The 22,489-nt window shown below is 43.2% G+C and overlaps 1 protein-coding gene and 1 non-coding gene across 3 annotated transcripts in view; one reads left to right on the forward strand and one right to left on the reverse strand.

Annotated features, from left to right (window-relative positions):
* Nucleotides 1–22,489, reverse strand: part of hmcn1 (hemicentin 1) — an 85,134-nt gene that overhangs the window by 32,275 nt on the left and 30,370 nt on the right. For both annotated transcript variants that reach the window (XM_005938504.3, XM_042227355.1), the window contains exons 7-33: nucleotides 21,078–21,198; nucleotides 20,696–20,959; nucleotides 20,443–20,587; nucleotides 19,735–19,856; nucleotides 15,976–16,245; nucleotides 13,173–13,314; nucleotides 12,942–13,069; nucleotides 12,698–12,811; nucleotides 12,373–12,531; nucleotides 11,445–11,636; nucleotides 11,262–11,357; nucleotides 9,483–9,610; nucleotides 9,232–9,376; nucleotides 8,217–8,329; nucleotides 7,004–7,163; nucleotides 6,526–6,691; nucleotides 5,890–6,017; nucleotides 5,283–5,534; nucleotides 5,071–5,166; nucleotides 4,425–4,619; nucleotides 4,199–4,329; nucleotides 3,330–3,477; nucleotides 2,815–2,941; nucleotides 2,567–2,721; nucleotides 1,738–2,016; nucleotides 1,136–1,417; nucleotides 81–189 (exon numbers count right to left, since the gene is read on the reverse strand). In XM_005938504.3, the coding sequence (XP_005938566.1) occupies nucleotides 81–189; nucleotides 1,136–1,417; nucleotides 1,738–2,016; nucleotides 2,567–2,721; nucleotides 2,815–2,941; nucleotides 3,330–3,477; nucleotides 4,199–4,329; nucleotides 4,425–4,619; nucleotides 5,071–5,166; nucleotides 5,283–5,534; nucleotides 5,890–6,017; nucleotides 6,526–6,691; nucleotides 7,004–7,163; nucleotides 8,217–8,329; nucleotides 9,232–9,376; nucleotides 9,483–9,610; nucleotides 11,262–11,357; nucleotides 11,445–11,636; nucleotides 12,373–12,531; nucleotides 12,698–12,811; nucleotides 12,942–13,069; nucleotides 13,173–13,314; nucleotides 15,976–16,245; nucleotides 19,735–19,856; nucleotides 20,443–20,587; nucleotides 20,696–20,959; nucleotides 21,078–21,198 (4,367 nt within the window). The remainder of the gene's footprint in view (nucleotides 1–80; nucleotides 190–1,135; nucleotides 1,418–1,737; nucleotides 2,017–2,566; nucleotides 2,722–2,814; nucleotides 2,942–3,329; nucleotides 3,478–4,198; nucleotides 4,330–4,424; nucleotides 4,620–5,070; nucleotides 5,167–5,282; nucleotides 5,535–5,889; nucleotides 6,018–6,525; nucleotides 6,692–7,003; nucleotides 7,164–8,216; nucleotides 8,330–9,231; nucleotides 9,377–9,482; nucleotides 9,611–11,261; nucleotides 11,358–11,444; nucleotides 11,637–12,372; nucleotides 12,532–12,697; nucleotides 12,812–12,941; nucleotides 13,070–13,172; nucleotides 13,315–15,975; nucleotides 16,246–19,734; nucleotides 19,857–20,442; nucleotides 20,588–20,695; nucleotides 20,960–21,077; nucleotides 21,199–22,489) is intronic.
* trnas-aga lies at nucleotides 370–451 on the forward strand. The gene has a single exon. It is a non-coding gene; the product is annotated as a tRNA-Ser (tRNA).

Genomic DNA, 22,489 nt, shown 5'->3' on the forward strand with positions numbered 1-22,489 from the left:
GGGAAGGATTTAACTTTACAGTGACTTTCATTAAGGCCTATTTGCATTTGTTTAACTGTGAGCAATAGACGAGCTCTTACGTGATTACAGGCGTAGGTGTTCCCGCGGTGTGACACTCGAGCTCCAAAGGTGTGTTAAGTATAACTGTGGTGACCGTCACATTATCAGATCCATCGATGAAAGGAGGAACTAGGAGTGAAAATCATCTTTTTTAAATTCATTTTCCTGACATTTCAGTTTATGCTCAATAAAATAAACTCTGACAAATATTTCTAGCATATGTGAGGCCAGATACATCAAACCCACAGTGAAGTGACAGGACACTGCAGATAAGAATCAGCAGAACACGAGAGCATCGGGTCAACATGAGTTGTCGTGGCCGAGTGGTTAAGGCGATGGACTAGAAATCCATTGGGGTCTCCCCGCGCAGGTTCGAATCCTGCCGACAACGGCGTGACGCTTTTCTCAGCTGTCAGACAGTTAAAGAGCAAACCTGACAGGCTGCAGTCGCCGATTTTCTGTTAGCAAGTACAAATTCAGAAAATACACTTCCTGTCAGCAGCGTCTTTGAAATAATGCATTTCTATTACAGGCACAGCTGTGCAATGACCCTTTTTTGGTCACAGGCATTTACATTTACTCCATAAATGACAGCATCACGCCGGTAAGTCGATTGTACTTAGTCCTCATTCTTACCAGTTATGAAACACATGCAACTGAGCGGCCAGTTTAGATCACACTTTTTTTCCTGTGATGTTTCTACTTGGCAGAATTAAATGTTGAATTCTATTAAATAAACCTTAAGTAGACTAAATTTTCTCAAAGCAAAAACACTAATTTGGATACAGTAAAGAAATCGGTGTGGAACGAACAACAAAGCCAGACCAAACACTTCCTGGGATAACATGCAAGCAAACAAGCAGGTCAACTTCCTACAAACAGTATCATGTGCATGACTTAAAAATGCATTGTGTGCATTTTGGATGGATAGAAATATCCCAGGTGTTTCCCCATCAGCTGTAGTTCGGGTGATCTGTGAAAAATCACTATAATGACAACTGGGATAGGACTCTAAGAAGAAAATGGAAAGTGATGTAGTTATACCAGAAATCAGCGATTTTCTGTGTGTTTATACCTAAAACTCTGACATCATATTTGACCTCCTTCTCCCCGGCGATGCTCGTAGCCACGCAGATGTAGTGTCCCGAGTCTGAGACGGCGGCCGAGGGGATTTCTAGTTTCTTTCCCTGCTCGAGCACACGGACACTTGCCCCATCGCGTACAGGGACTCCATCCTTCAGCCACGTAAGAGAAGGTGGAGGGTGCCCTCCAGCCTCACACTCCAGGATCAGAGATTTACTGAGAACCACTTTCCTTTTGATGGGCCCTTTATCCCCGCCTGTGACTGTGGGAGGCACTGCACAGGGAGGTCCATAAAAGGGCGCCACGGAAAGAAGAGAACGTGACAAAGGTTTAAAATCTTATTTAAATCTGACACATTTCAGGCTTTTATCAGGCAGAACTTACATCTGGTTTATGCTAAATCACCAAATTAAGCTTCAGAGCCAATAAAGGGTTTTCTAAACACAGAGATGATGGCAGTTTTCATTTCCAGGACTTGTTCTGGACTTGTTGTAAACAACATCATTTAGATTAATTTTTAACAGCTGTTACTTTAAGCTGACACAAAACACAGTGAACACAAAGATGTGTGTCGATATCATTTCTGGCTCTTACAGTAGACGTCCAGCGTGTAGCTTTTCTCAGCGCTCCCCGCCACGCTGGTCACCTTACACGTGTACTGTCCAGCATCAGAGGCCTGTGCACGAACGATCTTCAAGTAGCGGCCTCGCTCTACATGTTGAGCCTGACGGCTGGACAGGACGATCTCTCCTTTTCGGTGCCAGGTTATGGAGGGAAGCGGCACCCCACGTGCCTCACACTCCAGAGTTACCGCAGTATCCAGCAGTGCCGTCACCTCTGTGGTGACATTACCTCCTTTGATGGAGGGGGGCACTGAAATAAACATATAAACATACTGAAATTTGTAATTCAGCTACGTTTGTCCATGTTAATTGTGCTAAAAGATTTATGCACAGTATACAGTAGTGTGCATAAGTCTTGAGCCACCACTCGTTTCTTTACGTTTTGCTGCTGCGGAGCCTGATTTTCCTGAGCAGCAGTTCTCCAGGATTTCTGAAGGTCTTTCAAAGTTTTGGCTGCTTTTTCACTCATTTTCAGTCAAGTCCTTGTACACGACCAAGGCACATAACCCTGAATTATACACATATTTCTACACACGACAGACAGCTTAGCAACAAAACGATTAAAAAAAAAATTCCACAGTTTGACAGCATAAAACTGTATTTTTAAAGCGCCAGCGTGATTCCTGAAGCTCGTTTTGGCCCCACATACTATACTTCCATGTATGTTTGCACACTTTTCCATAAATAACTGCATCTATCCATCTATTTTCTATTTCTCTGGAAATGATGGGTGGCTCAAGACAAGACACAGTGCTGTATTTACATTAGAAAATTTACTTTGCTTAGGATTACACACTAACCATAGACACTAAGGTTAAAGTCCTTGGACTGTTTCCCAGCTGTATTCGTGGCACTACACTGGTAGCGGGCCTGATCTCCAAGACGGGCACTTTTTATTCTCAGAACCTGACCCCTGTTTGTGACCTCCAGATTGGGATCACCGAGAAACACTGGCCTAGAAAGGATTAAGAATAAGAATGAGAACAGGAAGTACTGACCAATGAATGTTCAGCCAACTTCATTTCTTTTCATTTCAGAGCACGCTTACTTCCTGTCCTTGGACCACTGGATAGCAGGAAAAGGGATTCCCTGCACCTCGCACTCAAGAGAGACAGCTTGTTTGATAATTGCTGAAACATCTTGAGGAGAGCCCGAACCTATAATTGTTGGTGGGACTAAGGAGCCAAGAGAGAAAAAATGGCTTTAATAGTACAACTACAAGTTTCTCATTCTGCTGCAGTAATGTTGCCAATATCTGACAAGTTCTGCACGTCCACAAGCTGAGCAGCTCTTATTTTAACATTTAGATTTATCAAACTTATCAAAAAGATTTTTTTAAGTATATTAAAATTCAGAAAGTAACAATCAGGAAGAGAGCACTGTATATGTGAATATGATATAATTTATGTCATGTTCTCTCGTTTTTGGTCTAAATACTTTTTTAACGCAGCTCTGAATTAATTGTACCGAACTGAGAATTGTGGGTAAATCTAGGAGACAGGATTGCATTAACCTGCAGCACAGAATAGTCTTTGTGCGTCGCCACCGACTGTCTTTACTCACCAAGCACATCCAAAAAAAAGCTTCTTTCGGCGTTTCCTGCGACGTTGATGGCTTCACAGCTGTAGCTGCCTGCGTCTGCTGTTTCTGCCTTCAGCAGTCTCAGAGTTTTTCCCATATCAGCAATCTGAATGTCGCTACTTGCAACTACCTGTCGATCAGCATAAATAAAATCACAGTGTAACGTCGTTGTAATAGGATCTAAACAAAAAACAAAAAACGAGCTGCTGATACGTTTCTCAGCAGATTTGAAAGTGGCTGCGGTCTACAGAGAGACAAACCTAATTTAAAATGTATACAAAACACAAAAAGTGTGCAGTTCAAGAAAACATTCGGAGAGAAGAGCGTAGATTTAGATTACTGGTAATTAGTGGATTAAAGTTCTGATTTCACCATCTGTGCCTGACAGGGAAAAACATTCAGCAGCCAAGGGAACAAAAAGCAGCCAACTAACTGGGACGTGACAGCAAAGTGTGTGATGATGCTCTGTTCTCCTCTCAGTTTATCATGATTATTCTGTCATTGCAGCTTTGAGCATATTGAAACCAAGGCTTCTTTGGCAGGTCTTTGTTACACGCACACATGGACGCACACATTTACAGTCTGTTCTCTTGGACATCGCACCCTGTGATCAGAGCCCATTAAGTCTTTCAAGGCTTAAGGCTTCCATCATTATAATTTCTCATTACTTGTTCTCATGTAAAAAGAGACCACAGTCTCATGACCCCAGGTTAAATTTGGCTCATGCAATTTAAAGCGCTCAGTGTGTGTATTTGATTTATGTACCTGTCTTTTAAAGGTGTAACCTTTACACACATGGCAAAATAATATATGTCTTTGTTTCCATTCAATATAATCAATTATTCACATACAGGAGCTCCATCCTTGTACCAGGTGACGACAGGCGTTGGAGTTCCTGTGACGTCACACACCAAGCTGGTGGGCTGGCTCAGGACCACTGACAGGTTGCCGGATGTTTCTCTGTCACGGAAATCTGGGGGTACTGTGGAGGTGCCAAAGGTAATGAGTATATTATGAAATGTAGGGATTTTATTTTTGAACTAGAGGTGCAAAATACTTAAAGAACGGGTCAGTCACCGTTGACTTTGAGCTGGTACTTCCTCTCAGTGGATCCAGCGTCGTTGGCAGCGGTGCAGACGTACTCTCCATTATCCATCGGTGAAACAGAGGCCAGAATCAGCAGCGTACCGTCCTCTAGGATGGACACGCCAGGCTCATTACCTGTCAGCTCCTGGCCATTACGCAACCAGCGAATCACTGGTTTGGGAAGACCTGAAGAAGGGATGGAGACAGGAACACTCGCAAAAGAATCCCAAAGTTGTTCTGTGTTTGCGCTCCTGCAACAGAAAATCTGCACTGTACTCTTTTTAATAAATGCACCAAACTGGTGCATGCACTTTGTCATTCGCTCTCAGAGGTGCCGAGCTCAGGAGCTGGCCCGGGCCCTCAGTTCAATACAATTTACTTATTTTTATAGCAGCAAATCACAACAGTCTTCACCTTCATATTGAAAGTCAAAGACCCGACAATAATAGGGAGAAAGGTTGACAAATCCCTATGAACAATCACTTGGGGAAAGTGGGAAGACAAAACGTCCTTTTAACAGGAAGAACCCTAAACCCTTGCCTTGCTTGTTGCTTCATTATGAACAGACGTGCTTTCATTTGCGTTTGGTTGTGATCCTTGTTTGCGAACTGAAAGCTAAGAGATGGTAATACGGCACCTTTGGCAGGGCAGGGGAAGGCGATACGCTGATTAGCAACCCTCTCCTGCAGAGGACTGTTGAAGGGGGGCTCCAGTACTTCAACAACGGGGGGCACTGAAAAGATGCAAACACACAATCAAACATATCACACACACTCCAAAGCATCTATAACAGTTCGAGTATGGAGCGTCTTAAAATTGAGCGGTAGAGTAAAACTGTAAGTTGCCAACCTTGAACTACAAGCTGAACTCGAGCCTCATCTCTGCCTGCAGTGTTGGTCGCTGCGCAAGTGTAGGTTCCTTCATCATCCAGTCCCACATTGGTCAAGGCCAGACTGCCATCAGGTGACACCGGGTATCTTCTACCATCCTTGGTCCAGATTAGCACGGGCTTTGGGAATCCCTTCACCACACATGGCAGCTCCACAGGGTGACCCACCTGCACCTTCATTACCCGGGGGCCAGCATGAATACTCGGGGGCACTGCAGTAGAAAGGACATGATTTGCCAAGCTTTTCTTCTGCCTCACCTGAAGCTGCATGATATTTAGTGCAGGGATTTCAGCCCAGGAGTTACTATAGATTATGTGTGTGGCTGTGAACTATGTAATCCCAGGTGATATTATGTCTGAGCTGCACCTCTCATTTAGGTAATTGTGAGTACTGAATGAGTAGTTTGACTGTCTGAAATCTGAGAAATGGATATCACACACTGTATATGTTCAGTTATCTATTTTCATGCAGGTGGTTGCATATTTCACTCTGATATTTTGACAGTTTTTACATTAGACGTCAGGAATCTTTACACTCATCATAGATTTTTAATCTTCTAAACTTACCCAGAATGCTCAGCTCAATGGATTGCGTTAAGTTTCCAGCAATATTGGAAGCAACACACACATAGAGTCCACTGTCTGACAGCCTGGTCTCTAAGATCTTCATAGACCCAGAGGGAAGCTTTGCATGTCTGGAAGAAACAAGAACATACTTAAAAACCAAACAGTCTGGGTGAAACGCATGGCTGCAAATTTAGAAATATTAAGAAAAGAAACCTCAAACACACTCACACACTTACAGTTTCCACTCAGTGACTTATTCGGTTATTACATAAAAAAAGACACTTTGGTAATTCTTACTAATCCACCATCAACCATAATTATAGTCAGTTTGCCAGGCGCATAGTAGGAGCAACAGATCACAGGGAGGAGTATGATTACTCAGTCATCTTAGAAAACCACAAACTATGCCCTGAGGTCATAAACGGTTGACAAAGCACTCCATTGTAGATTACAGTATATGTAGGTTCTCCTTTAAACAACAAATCAAGCTCTCTCATTGAGGTTAAAACCAAGATAATGTGATTTTAGCCAAACTTAAGCAAATGTGTCATTGACATGGGTGTAGAAGGTGATTTTGTCTGGTGTGACTTTAATGAAAATGGCAGAATAAAGTCGTGTACATGTGTATGTGTTTACCTGGGAGAGTACGGAGAGATTAGTTGCCTCTCTTTGGCCCAACTGATGATGGGAGGCGGGACACTGTGGACATCACATGGCAAAACAGCATCCTCGCCCTCGATCACCGACATCTTCGTCAGACCTGCTGAGTGTCCGTCATCGCCAGCTTTGGACCTCGGTCGGACTGGGTGGTCAAACACACAGACATTTAATTCCTCGCTGCTAGCATTTAGGCATGTAGATATGGTCAAGCTGACCTGCTGAGGTTCAAACTGAGCATCACACGAGGAGGAAAGGAGATTTAAGCGACTTTGAATGTGGGTGATTTGTTGGTATCATCTTTTAGAGTTTGCACAGAATGTGGACTTGGTAAAAAATGATCAGTGTGATCCCGGAAACCTTAATTTAGCAATAATTTCTTGACGTAAAATGCTACATTTAGCCCCCGTGCTTCTTTACAGACTATGTGTAGCCTTCAGCTGGTGATGAGGTTTACCATAGACCGTGAGCTGGACCTTCCTGGAAGCATGGCCAGCAGCATTAGCAGCAGTACAGATGAACTCTCCGGTCTCATTTCCAGAAGGGGAAGTAATAAGGAGGCTGCCGTCAGGATTCAACGAGAAGGCCGAACCACCCAAGTTCACTAGCTCCCCACCCTAGAACACAAATCACAGCAGGGCTGGATTTTACTTCATCAGCTCAGCTTTAACACTTGATTTGTTGTCCAAGACAAAGAAGTGTGGTTTGACCTACTAAATACTTAAATATAAAAGCAGATTCTTTGCCCGCTTCTTACGCAGCAGCGCTATGAAGTAATTATTGCAAATGCACAAATCATATAAACCCAAAGCACAAAGCCAGTGTGATGTTAGTGCAGCGGGAGTGTGTCATATTTCAGCCCTGCAGTCACTAACATGCCATCATCTGACTGATGTTATAGAAAACAGCAAAGGAATCAGAGGGAATCACGTTTTAACAGCTGGTGCAGAACTTAGTAGGCTCTAGTTTCATATGTCCCTGTAGCCCTGTTCACTTTAACAGCAAGGCCTTTACAACTCTGAGGAACGAGTGTAAAAGACTGAAAAGAGGGAGGGACTGTCCACATGCATAGACTGGCTCAAAATGTGAGCGCTTGAAGGCTGAAGACACCGTGCAAGCTAATGGACGCAGGTAGATTCCATAGTGCAGCACATCAAACATGCACATGTACCCTCGCAGAGCCATTTTCCAATCGAGCGCTATTGTCTCTGTGCAATCCTGACCTCTGACACAAAACAATGCAGGAACCTGTTCCTTCGCAGTGGAAAACAATGCATCCACATCTGGAAGGTTTCAACTTGAGCTCATCGCTGTTCAAAATCGCACAAACACAAATGCTCTCTGTGTTAGCCATAAAACAGGCAACAGGAGAATAAAGAGGTTCATCTGTGCACGGGTACGCGAGTCAACTGATCCTTTAAGTGTGAGGGAATCAGGGAAAATGGCTATTAAGGAAAAGGGGAATTATTTACTCCTTCCAAATCATCAGGTGAGAGATTGCGATGCAACCTGAGCAATATTAAGTGTTAGTTAACAGCTACAGTTAACTATTAGTTGTGTCTTTCATCCCTGTGTCATATGGCTTCTCTGTGTGTGGCACTGAAAATTATTTGGCAGCATTTAAAGAGTCTGGCTTTTTTTTTGGCTGTTTCAAGTGAAGAGATGCACACCTTTGTCCAGGTGATATCAGGAGCCGGTACTCCAGCGGCACGGCAGGGGAGGGAGATGGGCGTTCCTTCGATTGTGCTGAATACCTGAGGGCCATGCTGAATGGTGGGAATCACTGCAAAAATGAAAGCAAGAGAAGATACGGAAGAATTTCATCATCGGGCATTTATAGAATCTACTCCATGCATTTTGTCCTCTGCGTTGAATCTGTGCCTGGATGTCTCCACATCACTGCCACCACTGATTTCCTGTGTGTCTCACGAGCATCTGGAAAGAAGCTGTCCATGCACTGCTCAGTACAGATGTTCCTGTTTTACTTTTGTGCTTTTTTCCCCTCTCGCTCTCTTTTTTTGTGACTGTCACTCCAAGGACTCTGCAGAAGAGATCATCACTCGGAGGCTTGTAACATTTTTTGGAAACATGATTTAGCTAAACAACTGCATCACGTGGAGTGTACACAATACAAGACACAACATGGCGTTCTGGCTGCACACTTTGCAATCTCCGTTAAAACAGTTTCTCATGACTTACTGCAAGATCAATACAAGTGATTTGTGCATGCCTACATGAAAATGACCTAACCTCACTAATTTAAAGGAGCCGCTGCTTTAATATACATGCTGCAAATTGTTCCTGTTTATGTCGGTAGAATCTACCAGCAGCTGATTTTAGTAGAAATGGAGAACACGTTTCACTCTCTCACACACTTTGCTTCAAAGTCTACAGTTCCTTCAGCAGCTCCTGGGTTACATATTCCTGTTCCTGAGCACAAGAGCCTTCACAGTGGAAAGGAGACATTAAATGAAATGATATTTAGAGACATCAATGCAGAAACAGCCCAGGTGTGCTTAATGATATCAGCCCAGGCTTGGTTCGGTTATTTGCATTTCTTCAATTTCTTCAATTCCCGTTAGAGCTGATCTCAATGCTGAACCTAAAAGATGTCTGATAGGTGGGAGGATAACGGGATCATGCGCTTGTCTGTGTAGAGATTTTATGCGTTCTAATGTTTGCTACCGTAAACGTTGACAGCGGTGGTGTGGTTGGCGGCCCCGACAGCGTTCTCAGCCAGGCAGGTGTAGTCACCGGCATCATCCAGCCGAACTCTCTCGATATGCAGACTGCCATCCCTCCTCACTGACACATACTGGTCTGAGGTCACCTGACAGAAGTTGAATGAAACCCTCTTTATTCAACCCAGGGCAAGAATCAAGGTGTGCAAGATATGGAAAACTATTTAAAAATCTAATTCCTCTCTGTGTCCTCACCAGGCCGTAGTTGTGCAGCCACTGCCTCTCGGGCAGCGGATTCCCACCAAGCAGCACGCAAGGAAGAGTCATCGGCTGGTCCTCGATCACGCTCAGCACAGCCGGACTCATCGCGATGACGGGTGAGACTGTGGACACCATTTGGACAAGTTTACGGACGTTATGAGAAGTAAAAATCAAGGACGCCGATGGCAATAAGTGTTTATAAGGTGTGTTCAGTGTGCGTCCAGTATGACGGACAGGGAGTGACTGTTCCTGCAACTGCATCATCAATACTGTAAGTACAGTGTTTATACAGCTGCTAGAACCACACGCACACGCCTTTGTATGTGTATAAATACAAACTTGTAACATCACATTTGTGGAAACAGTTTGGGGTGTTAACACAATCAGTGGTGACGTCATCTGTAGGAGATGGACAACAGGGTGTTGGTGAGGGGAATTTGACGACCACCCCGATGAGCCTGGGAACGCGTACATGCAGCGGACGCACCAAAAGAAACTGCCGTACATCTGCATTTGGTATACAGCCGAGCAAAAAACCAGGTTTTCAGGACTGTATGCATTTCTGAGAAAAACTGAATGCACGCCACCAGTCGGTAGCTTGAAGAATCACTTTTAGCAGCAATAATCTGAAGTAAGTGTTTTCTGTCGACTTTATCAGTGTCTCACATGGTTGTGGAGGAATTCTGGAACACGCAGTGTTCAGTTCAGGCATTTGTTTAGGCACAGCTGCCTTACAGTCCAACAGCATTTCAGCCAGGTTGATGTCTGGACTCACGGTCATTGCAACACGTGATTTACCTGCCACTAAAACGCAAATCTGTGAGTCCTCTGAGGGGTTCACTAGATTGTTTGGATGATGTAAAGGCATGGATGGCTTTAAACTTTCTTAACTTAAAGGAACAGAAAACAGAGGTCATTGCAACACCTTTATTCTTTTCTTTTCTTCTGTTGTAGCTGCTGTGCTTGGGATCATTGTCTTGTTGCACACTTTCACCTGGTAAGAGGCGTTTGTGCTGATATGCTGCTTGGTTTACATCAAACATGGCACCGTGCATTATGGCCATCTCCACTTTGGCCCTGTCTGTCCAGAGGACATCCAGAAGTCTTGTGGTTTGTTTAGATGCAACTTTGCAAACCTGAGATGTGCTGACAGGTTTTTTTTTTAGAGACAAGAGGCTTTCTCTGGGTTAGGGTTTTCTAATTGTGCTGTCATGAACTTTAACATTTAACATACAGACTGTAGAGTCTGATATGTTGCTTCTGGGTTTTTTACAATCTCTCTGAATTTTGCACAGTTTGACCTCAAGATGAATTTGCTGGGAAGTCCACTCCTCAGAAGAACACGCACCTGAACGCACCAGCAAACTGCCAAGACTTCTGATTTTATAGAGGTGCCTCTCCCCTCACATTCTGCGGAAGCATTAAGAATGTACTTTCTTTTATCCCATGAATGTTGTGAGGCATGTTGTCAGTAGGGAAAAGCTGCAGTAGCTGAAGCTGCATAACATCTGGGTGGGTCTTTGCCTTCTAACCTTTGGCCTACATATAAGAGCTCAGTGTGTTTCCACTAAAGAGAAGCTGTGAAACAGAATTAGAGAGTTTACAAGGTTCTAACAAACTCCCAAGATGCACAGGAAGCTTCAGCAGCCATGAAACCGATATGTGTGTGTTTTGAGAGCGACGGAGCTAACTGAGCGATTCGGAGGTTACGGTGCTAGACCAGAAAAATATAATAGTATCAAAGAAATGAGAAATTTAATAAGCTTTTCTTACCTAATCCAGTCACAGCGACGCTGGCCTGGGTTTGGATCTTGCCAAACTGATTCTGGGCCTCACAAATATAAACCCCCTCATCCCCCACCCATAGGTCTGAAGGAAAGAGGGACATTAAGGTATAAAATAACTGTATTTGTATCAGTCATCTGTAAATTCATATACAGCTTAAAAAAATCTTACTGGTGATCTGTAGACGCCCTTTGCTCTGTGAGATAGTGCCATGTGTGCGAGGCCTGTTGAAAAGTGGCGAGCCGTCCTCTCTCCGCCAGGCGATCTCTGGTTCAGGGTAACCTCGGGCATAACAGGGCAGGGTCACGTTGAAGCCGATGTCCACAGCCACATCCGACGGCTCTACGGTGAACTTGGGTGCAGCTAGAGCGGTGAAGAGACCAAAAAGGGTAGAAGATGATCCACGTTAAAGACAGTCTGTCCATGCTTTTTGCATGTTTTGGGTTAGTTACCGATTCTAGGACTCACGCGTACAGCTACTGCGGACAGTTTGCACAATTAACCTTGCAAACAGGTGAATCCACCTCTGTACGACCTTCTTAACTGTAGGTGTAAACCAAACACTTTTTGTTCTTGGTCTGGTAAAGAGCGCATTCATATATAGCACATAAAGACAATGTTTCAAGGCTCCAAATAAAGCGTTGCCAGGATTCAATCGGTGCTTCTATTGTTGTCTTTGGCATGAAGATATGTCACACTCAGGTCATCTAAGTAAAGCGTGTGTATAGTGTAAAATATGTGTGAAGGTACAAGTATTTTAACAACACCATCTTCAGGGAACATGTGCTTATGTCATTTATACATCTGGCCCCTGAAAAAGGTTTCGCAGTTCTGCACGAGTTCACTGAGGGGATAAAGTCCCAAACAGAGACGACTACCCACAATTCCTCTGAGTTTGCTTCTGTTTAACAGATTTGGATTTCAATTTACTTTTGTTAGTCTTCCTGAAAAGAAAGTAAGAGCTGTAGCTACCCGATAGGACTGGATGGTAAAAACAAAGCAAATATTAAAGCTGAAAACAGAAGCAAAGACAGAAAACCTCAGTCGCACGACATTAGCAACATGCAGCACAGGAAACAGAACTTGGTCCCGCTCTCACCTCCAACGCTCAGAGAGATCCGTCCTGATGCGGTGCCAGCAGCGTTGACAGCCAAGCAGGTGTAATCTCCAGCGTCGGCATTCTGGGTCTCCTTGATGGTCAGCGTCCCCCCCGATGTGTCCACCTCCAAGAGGGACGATGGGCGGAGCTTTTCGTCGCCTACAAAACAGAGCAAGTACAGCAGCGTAACAAAAAATAAGTGTTTTGGTGAAAAATCTTTTTCTGTGCGTTGAACTTATACGTAATCCAAACTGATTGTGGGAATATGTTGACGGTTTCCATTTTTCTTTATTTTCTAAACCTGTCCCGTCCTCTGAGATGCTACCTTTGTACCACCAGATCTCAGGCTGGGGGATTCCAGATGCTGAACAGGCCATCACAGTGGCTTCTCCAACACCAATAAGAATCTCGCTGAATGCCACAGACACTACAGGAGACTCTAGAAAAACAAAAAATAGAAAAACATCAGTACCATAAAGAGAATCAAGGGCAATGCAGTGCACGTGATGCATAAAATATATTAGTAAATGTTGTGTTTGCTTCCAGTGTCTGTGAATGTGTGCGCTCACCCATGTAAGTGAGGATGGAGGTCACTGAGTGTGTCCCAGCCGGGTTGCTGGCCAGGCAGCCATACGCTCCTCCATCCTTTTTCTCCAGATTTTTTATAACCAGAGAGCCACCGGGAGTCATCCTGTGTCTGAAAAGATCGACATTTATTCTATGCGCTGAAAAATCTGAGTTGTATAATTAATATAAAGACGAATGATTGATTCTGTTTGTGCGAGAGGAAATCAGTTCACCTGCTGGACGCCGTGATGAACATGCCGTTGTGGGTCCAGACCAGGCGAGGTGGAGGATAGCCGCTAGCCGAGCAGCTGATCTGCACATCGTTTCCTGCCGTAAAGGTCTGATTGCGCGGCTCTACTGACACTCTGGGCACCTCTAGAATAAAAGACAAGTTGCTAAAATGAATCGCGGCCTTATTCAGTCGCACGTGTTACTGCAGAGCGATTGGCTGCACTGTCTGCAGTGAAACACAGTCGTGGACAGATTCAAGGAAAGCGGTTTGCGCTTTGAATGAGTCCAGCTTCAGTCAGACGTCGTAACAGTGCATAAACTTTTATTGTCACCGTAGTGAGAAGAGTGACAGCTGAGATGACAACCATTAGTGTTTCACAGGACATCTTTCACCCTCACATTCTCGTTTTTATTGGTAACACAGGAGGGAATACTGAATCCAGACCCAGAGAAGCTGGCCATACAGAGATTTTCCAACTGATTTACGATGTGTAACTCTTCTCTTTAAGGGTGTGTTTTCTCTACTCTATTCCCGCTGCTACGATCACGTCCAGTTTCTCCGACCTTTCCTACTTCAGGAAAATCCGTCTAAGACTTCCTAATGTAGAGACTTTTCTGAAACATCAAATCTGCGTCCCTGCCAGGAACTTGCTCTGGCTTGTGCGCCATCTATAAATTACTTTATGAAAGGTTAGCTGAGGGAATACACTTAAAGAAAATGAAGGCGCGCACACACACACACACACACACACACACACACACACACACACACACACACACACACACACACACACACGTGAGTTGGGTGCTTCAATCACCACATTTTAAAAGGTATACAGCACATTTACCAAATGCTGTCAAGTTTTGACATATTAGAACTTTGACTTGAGAACAATTTGACTTTCCATTGTGAAAAACATCTTAAGGACTGGAAAACACACAAGATCAAAGGAAAGAGTGCCAGAACAACTACAAGGCCCGTCTTCTCTGTCTTCACTTGCCTCTTATTCTCACAATGTCACCGGGGACAGGGGACAGCAGAGAAACTAGGACAACCATATCGACAAGCCTCTCCCGACCCAGCAACAGATGTGATACGTCTGGGAGAGGCTTGTCTCCAGCAGTCCCTTGATCCTCTCCCGCCTCTGCGTCATTCATCTGCCTTCACTCCCTCTCACGATGTATTTATCCCGAGTCTCCTCTTTACACGTCTTCCTCTGACCCCTCTGTCAGACTGCATCTACTATGACTACATCTGTGGCTGTCTAATTTTGAAAAGGCCATGTATGCTAATGACTCACTGGCAGTATCCAAACTATAGACATCCAACTTACAAAGAGTAGTACTGTAAGTCACAACTCACAAAGCTGGACACACGAACACTTCGCCCACATATTTCTTTATCTCTCTCCTCCAACGACTAAACAACCACAAAGCGACGACTGCTACACAGCTGTGGCAAGAAGTCATTAAAAGCCCTATTTTTAGCTGGAAACTTTGTCTGACAAGAACCATTTGAATAAGGCTTAAAAACAACACTCGGATGGTGTGACATGTTGCCATTTAAACAGGTAATTTGTGGAGACACAACAGAAAAATCAAAAGAAGAAAAGACATTTTAAATTAAGGCAGACGGCACAGACACACTCCCAAGTTCCACTGTGCAGCGTCCAAGTGTTGTAAGCTGTCAGCAGACTTGGCTTACTTCAAAGTGAGACTAATCACTAGGATGGGTCTGTACAGGAGTAATTAGGAAACCCCCAGGGCCTGCTAACAGCTGTGTTTTTTTTTTTTACAGAGAAAATAATATGCAAAAAAAGAAAGAAAGAAGCAAAAGGAGTAAAACAAATAGCAATAAACAGGTTAAAATAAACTAGTGACAAAAAAACAAGCAGGTGGAGATATTAAAGAAAAGAGAAAAAGTATCCAGCTAAACAGTTTTTGGGTCAACTGTGTAAGTCGTCACTCAGTGAGACGAGCCAAATGACAGAGTTCCTCTCAAAACCTGCCTGAAGCGCCGGCTTCAAATATTCCCTTAAAAAGACAACAATTTGCTCTGAGGTAAGATCACAAGAACACTTTAAATTTAGGTCTAGAAAATAAAAGCCACTTTGAGTAAACGGCTCTCCTTCTCATTTAAAAAGAGAAGAACGCCAATTTGTCTTCTTTTAAAACCACTGAAACCCAAGAAGTAAAGCATGCGGAGAGATTTAGGCTAACATCGTGCAGCATATGGATTTTGAATTTTCTTCTTCTCTGGTTGTATAGCCAAGCAAACACAGGATGTTCATCTGGACAGATTGAATTAAGGAAAGAAAATAAGAAAAATTCTTCACTCATTCAGACTTCCTCAATTCCTTTCTCAAATGTTTCTGGCTGAGATCCTGTGCTAATAAGTGGATTTTAGCAGCTGTACCGCATCACTGTTTCCTGCCCAGGTGCTGGCAGACGCTCTGTGGAGCTGGCCAGATAGATAGCAGCACTCTTTCATCCATGCAACAGTGTTCCCCACTCATGTCAGTGAAGCGTTAGGAACACGACTATAAGAGCTGTCCGGAGATGGAAAACTCTACTTCAGTGTTGCCTGAGAGTCAACCATAAATAATTTTCACACATCTCATAAAGCGAAAGAGTGAAATATGGGGAGCAGGGGAGGGAAGGGAGGCAGGGGCACTTAAGAGACATATATTTTAGAAAAGTGGTTGTGTTCGCTGAGAATTGCAGGTGCAGGTAGTACAAAGCCACACAGACCATCAGCAGGTTAAAACCTAAGAACACATAAAGACATAAACACACGCTCCTCACCTTGTACAGTGAGGTAGAGCCGCTCTGCAGTCACCCCTCCCTCATTTACAGCGTGACACTCGTACCAGCCAGAATGATCTGGGGTTACGGCGGACACCTGCAGCGAAAGGTTGGCGAGGACGTTCACGCGTGGGTCCAGACGGGCGTCTTGGCCTCCTCTCAGCCAGGTGAGGTTGAAGCTGACGGTGCTAACGACGTGGCAGGTGAGGACGGCCCGGGAGCCCGGGGAGGCAGTTACGTTACCCTGGACTGTGACGGCTGGAGGGGGCTCTGTGTGAGTGTGAGAGCAGGATGAACGAAGGTTGTTGGCAGCAATCGAAAAAAACGTGACATCATAGAATAAACAGCAGTTCAGAGAAAAGTGGTTACTTTCTTTGTGACACTTACGTAAGTAACGACAAAAAGAATCCAATCATGGAAACTGCCCTGACTTTTTTGGAGTCAAGTTTTTTAACCTAAATTTTCTGCACGTGCACAAACTACGAGTTATTGGTCGACTGGTCAGAAGCTGTGAAACACACAAATGTTTGCAAACAACCAAACAACCAAAAGAGATATGAGTTACAGATCAGACAGATAGACCAAAACTACAGAAATTCATCTTTCTTTCTTCTTTCTCAGGAGACTGAAAAGATTTGGCATGAGCCCCCGCATCCTCAGGACCTTCTATCACTGTGCCATTGAGAGCATCCTCACTGGATGCATCACCACCTGGTATGGCAACAGCACCGCCTACAACTGCAAAGCTCTCCAGCGAGTAGTGCGGTGCTCTGAACGGATAATTGGAGGTGAGCTTCCCTCCAAGACATCTACAGGAAGCGGTGCCTGAGGAAAGTGGGGAGGATCATCAAGGACTCCAGTCACCCCAGCATAAACTGTTCAGACTGCTTCCATCAGGAAGGAGGTTCTGCAGCATCCGGTCCCGTACCAGCAGACTGAGAGACAGCTTCTTCCATCAGGCCATCAGACTGCTGAACACGTCATAGACACCTCAGCTTCACTACTGGAACTTTAACATTATGCACTCCACACTGTACAGTAATGCCACTGTTTTGCACATGTCTCACTCTGTATATTTTTATATATTTTATTTATTGTTTACTCTATTTAATTTGTAAAATATGTGTACACACACACACACACACGTAGAAAAATATTTAGTATACACATCCAGAAATGCATATACTATTATATATTGTACATATATTTATTAGTTTCAGATGTAGCCATTCTTGTATTTTGCTTGTTTACATTCTTGTATTTTGCACAACTCTGTTGCTTGTGAAGCTCGCACACAAGAATTTCACTCACATATACTGTACCAATGTACCTGCACATGTGATGTGACAATAAAAGTGATTTGATTTGATTTGATTTATTTCTAACGGTCAAATAATACAGGATGTATTCTTTTTAGCCTCTGGAAATGTATTCCTTGATGTCCTCACACGCCTGAGCAATAATTTATTGTTTGCCTGTTTACAACATTTGCTCAGTCTGATTTTCTTCTGAAATAGATGTGCAAAGGTTTTTTGTTATCTTTTGAAGCACTCGCACATCAAATGATGTCCAAAGTTTGTCAGATCTTATATCCACCAAACTTGCCTGTTGTCCGTCTTTTGTCGCGTCATCATGTCAAAAACAGAAATCGTGTGAGCCTTGCTGTGCCATCAATCATTTTCTCAGTGTGGAACCACAGCTAAGTAGAGAAAAGGGTAATAAAAGGAAAAGTAGAAAAGAAATGGAAGATGTGGCGGTGGAAGCTTTGGCTCTGATAAAGGGAGGATGCTGGGGATTTCTGAATAGCTCTCTGGGATTAGGATGACATAAGTTTGGCAGCAGGGGCGGTATTATGTGTTTGCATGTGTATAAAAAACAGGGCCCTGTCATCCTGTTCAGAGTATAGCTGGCTCACTAACAAAGGTTGGACTTGTGGCTGAGAGGGGATTTATTTCATGAAATTTTAGGGACATCATAAAAGGCAACAGTTAGCCGCACTGAGCTACCTCCGCAACTTTGAACTGTAAACACAGCAGGTCAGTCAGCGCAATGAGTTACGCTCATATATTACACAGGACCCTGTCTGGCTTCTTCTTTTGCTCTTCTGTTTTACAAAGCGTCTTTCAACCTTCTCCACCCAGCTTGGCAATAATCATGCAGATGAAGCTCTGTGAATTCCACAGAGACGAAAGTTTCTTGGAAAGAAAAAACTGGACAAAAAAGATGGAATGAATTCAGACTCATGTGTGTTTGTTTCTGGTATCTTACGACAGGACAGGTTGTGTCTGAAAAATAAAAACTCTGCAGAGAATTTTGGAAACATAATTTTTATTTTGCCCGGTGGTGAGACTAAACATATAAATCACTGTATGATCCCTTCTGGTTCTGTCCTTGCTCAGGGCTTAGAGTGATAAAATTATCATCCAAAAAATGATTTACGTGATCTTTTTTCTCGTTGTGGAGAACAGTCAGTTTCTGTGGCTCAGCTGCTTTGTCAAAACTGTGCATCCAAGTCTTTGACCATCAACCAAACCATCAGTGGGATGTTTTTTTCCTTGAACATCCTGCAGCTTAATTGCAGCTTTATGTTTTCTCATCTTACACTGTAGCCACAGCTCATTTCTTTGCAAATGACTCACAAAAACCATACCATAGGCTCCATTACAAACCTGCACTGAGGCATGGATTACAGCATCATGTTTTACGCTCCATTAAGTTACATTAATCTTGCCATCGTGCAGTGTCTCTGCATGGGCTCGACTGCAGGAGAAACTATAAACTTTAGCCCACGTTGACTGCGACATAGATTCCAGCCATAGGTCCATAGCTTTTGTGTGTGTGCGTGTGTGCATTCATATCTTTGTGGGGACCAAAATCCCAGTCCTAATCAGTTTGAAGGCATTTTTGAGACAAAAAATGTGGCTCTGTTAGGGTTACAATTAGGTTATGGTTAGGTTTAGGGTAAGGGTTAGGGTTAGGGCATGGGGCTAGGGAAAGCATTATGTCAATTAGATGTCCCCACAAGATATGAATAGCCAACATGTGTGTGTGTGTAAACCTGCTAAGCATGACATATACCTGCTGCTCCATTTCACTCAGTAATAACGTGTTGTTTTCTAAACATTGCCCTGCCAGCAGATCGATCAGACTTCATTTACATCTGTTGACAGTCTAATGCTCCCCAGCCTGTAAGCGTTCCTGGCCAGCAGCCATGGCTCATTTAATGTAGTGATGGAGGGTAGCTCACTAATAATTACAATAACAATAACACAGCAACACAAATTCTGAGAATTACTTTAACTTAGTTTATCATTTTGTTGTATTGTCATGCCTCTCCCACACTGATAGAGGTAGTTTATACTTGCATTAGACAACAACTAGCTTACAGGCAATAAAAGCTGGCCCGGATTAACCATCTCTCGCTTCCACCTTGGTTCGACTCTCTTTTGTGTTTGTGTTGTAAATTCTCTTTTTTTTAAACAAAAATCTTCTAGGTTCTCATTATTTGTCACACATCTAAAGCAAATTTGTGAAAATTGGAGGCTTGTCCGTGATTTGTGCCTGAGATCTCTGACGGTGAGCCCAAAAGATCCCGGACGAGCCCCCATTTATGTTACTTCCATAATTTGTAATCCATAACATGAACTAGAGACTCAGATCATAGTTTTTAAAAACAAAAGTCTTATTTAAACGACTAGAAAACGTTAAATGTTTTGGAACTGGTGTTTCATGATTTTTGTGCAATAAACTTTTGTTTACCTGATACATCCAGAAAGGTCCGAGCTCGCCCTGTTCCAGCGCTGCTGATGGCAATGCACTCGTAGTAACCCTCGTCCTTTAGAGTTACCTCGGCTATTTCCCATAATGCACTGTCAGACTCACTAGAATGACAGAGCCACAGGAAATTTGTGAAAAAGTGTTAACGACCAGCAGATTTACTTTCTTTTTTGCTTTTTAAGAATCCTTTTGGTACTCTACCAACTCATCTCTGTAAAATTTAACTGAATTTAATCTCGAGATGGAAACAAAATATAATAGTTTTACATCCTCCAGCATGTCCATTATAATACATCTGTTGAGGACATTATACCTTTTCTTACAAAGCCTGGAAATGTAGTAACAATTAAAGACATTAACCATAACCAACAAGCCACACATAGCCAAAATGATCCATAAAAACTCTCTGAAGGTGTTTAGGTCTTTAACGCTTGCCCCAATAAAGATGACTTTTCAGAGCTCACCTGTCCCTTAATGACCAGTTTTGAGATCTGAGTAAGCATATGGTCTGGCAAACATTCGAATAGATTTAGGGTTTTTTCATAGGTTGCAGAAAAGAGCATGACTCCAAATATAAACGACAACAGATTGAAAAATCAGTCTTCTTTGAATCACAGTGGTCCTAAGCAGAATGTGTTAATCTTAACACTTAATAGATGATATTATATTATTTTGACAGCTGCTGCTCACCTGAAAAGTTGGTCCACCCCAAGTCGTCCTCCATCCCTGCTGAAGCGCAGTGTGAAAGGGATGAAACTCTCTACCTGGCATTTGATTATCCCTCTCTGGAGGTAGTAACCATGAGTTTTGGCTGGCATCAGCACCTTAGGAGCATCTAACGGGAAGATAAAGAAGCAAATGAAGTCAGGAAAATTAATAAGCAAATTGGTAGGAAACCTTTTATATATCCATCTACATATGATTAATAATATGCATCACTGACCAGGTACAATATTGGAGAAGGAAACACTCGAGACTCTCTGGAACAAGAAACCGTTGCGGTCATATCCTGTCACTCGCAGGAAGAAGGCCTCGTTGGGTGGTATGAACTCTGTGATGTTCCAGAGGTTGTACGGTTGACGGTCCGGGTAGTACCGGATTGGCAAAGTTTTGATCACTGTGCCAGAGATAGACAGGAGCTCCAGCCTGTCAGGTCGAGCAGGAGGAGAGAGTCCAGTGGTGTTCAGAAGGATATGGGTGGGAATACCTGGAAAATCAATATGTGTTGTGTCCTCATGTGGAATATTCTGACATCTCAAAAGATGAAAGCAAAAAAACAGCGCATCCTGTTGTTTCCAAAGTTTTTAAATGTTTCCTTTACCGACCTTGAACTGGCCTACTGGATGTCTTTTTAAAGTCCATGGTGGCTTTCCTGGAAAACCCAGCTCGGAAGTCGATGGTACTGAGACCTGAGATACGGACTGAGTGCCTTCCTTCACTTGCGGTCTGTGTTAAAAAAAGGTAGAAGTGTTTTAGGTCCATTTGTTTACCAGATACTGTCTTTGAGGTACCAAGAATTCTTAATGGATAAACCTTTATTCTTAAATTTCAGATGTTCGATCCAAGCTGATCCTTAATGGCGATATGATTTTTAGCAGCGGTCCCGGGCCACGGATCGGTACTGGATCTGTTTGGTACTGGGCCGCGAGAGTTGAAGCTCGGGTGTGAAATTTATGGTTAACAGGGATTTTATCGTTTTTATCTTTAACTCGGTTTCCCTGGGTCTTTTCCTGTGTGTTATGAATAAATTTGGTACTGGTTTTATTTTGTTGTATTTATCCGTGACGCCTTAAAGGCAGGTCCGTAAAAATATTATTGGACATAAACTGGTCCGTGACGCAAAAAAGGTTGGGGAGCGCTGATTTATGGGAATCACCAAAAGGCTGTTATAGTTAACTAAAACGAAACTAAAACATTTTAGGCTTTTGAAAAATATAAAACGACTAAAACTAATTATTGAATTTGGAAAACCTGATCAGCTGATCAGAACTCATGAAACTATAATAGCTCAGATTCAAACAAATGAAGAGGGCGTGGGTCATCAAAGGCGGTGCTGAGTGGTGTAAATGACAGACACAGCTTTGGGAAGAGTCTTTTGTATGCCAACAATCCCCCACATGTACAGACACGCCACTGACAAAGCCACTGCTAACAGCCTAATATCTTACATCTCAATCGGGAGATGACCTATTTGGTCTAAGAATCACTTTAAACACAACGACTATAATCAGAGAGCAGGTAATTGCTCATGTGGTCCTCATCATGTGGAGGTGATTTGAAGCTTTGAAAAATAGAGACAGAGTAATTACAATGAAGTATATGTTGGTGAGAGGTGGAAACCCCTCACCTAAGGTGAAACACGTCGGTGGTGTCACAGACACTGAGTCACAGGGCAAAACAAGGCACGCAAACCTAAACTGTCATTTGCAATTGCCTGAAATCAAAGAGAGTTTGTGAATTTGCTGCATTTATTAATGACTACGTTCTATCTGACGTACAGTAAAGAGAAAACTACCAAATAGGATAGTGCAGAGCCTGCAGGCAAAGATGAGCACAATTATGAAACTATAGGTGAAATTGCTCAGATAATGAGGGGATTTGGTTCAGCCTCAAAGGCTAATGCCTGCATTAAACCCACCCTACTGGCTGCCACAGCATTACACTCGGTCTTTAGTTGGTTGTAACTGAGGGGATAATTAGGAGAGAGGTTCTTCAAAGGTCACTCCTTTAGAAAAGG

This window comes from Haplochromis burtoni, unplaced genomic scaffold, assembly GCF_018398535.1.
Source record: "Haplochromis burtoni strain Fernald_Lab_line unplaced genomic scaffold, NCSU_Asbu1 Contig_256, whole genome shotgun sequence".
Classification (NCBI taxonomy): Eukaryota; Metazoa; Chordata; class Actinopteri; order Cichliformes; family Cichlidae; genus Haplochromis; species Haplochromis burtoni.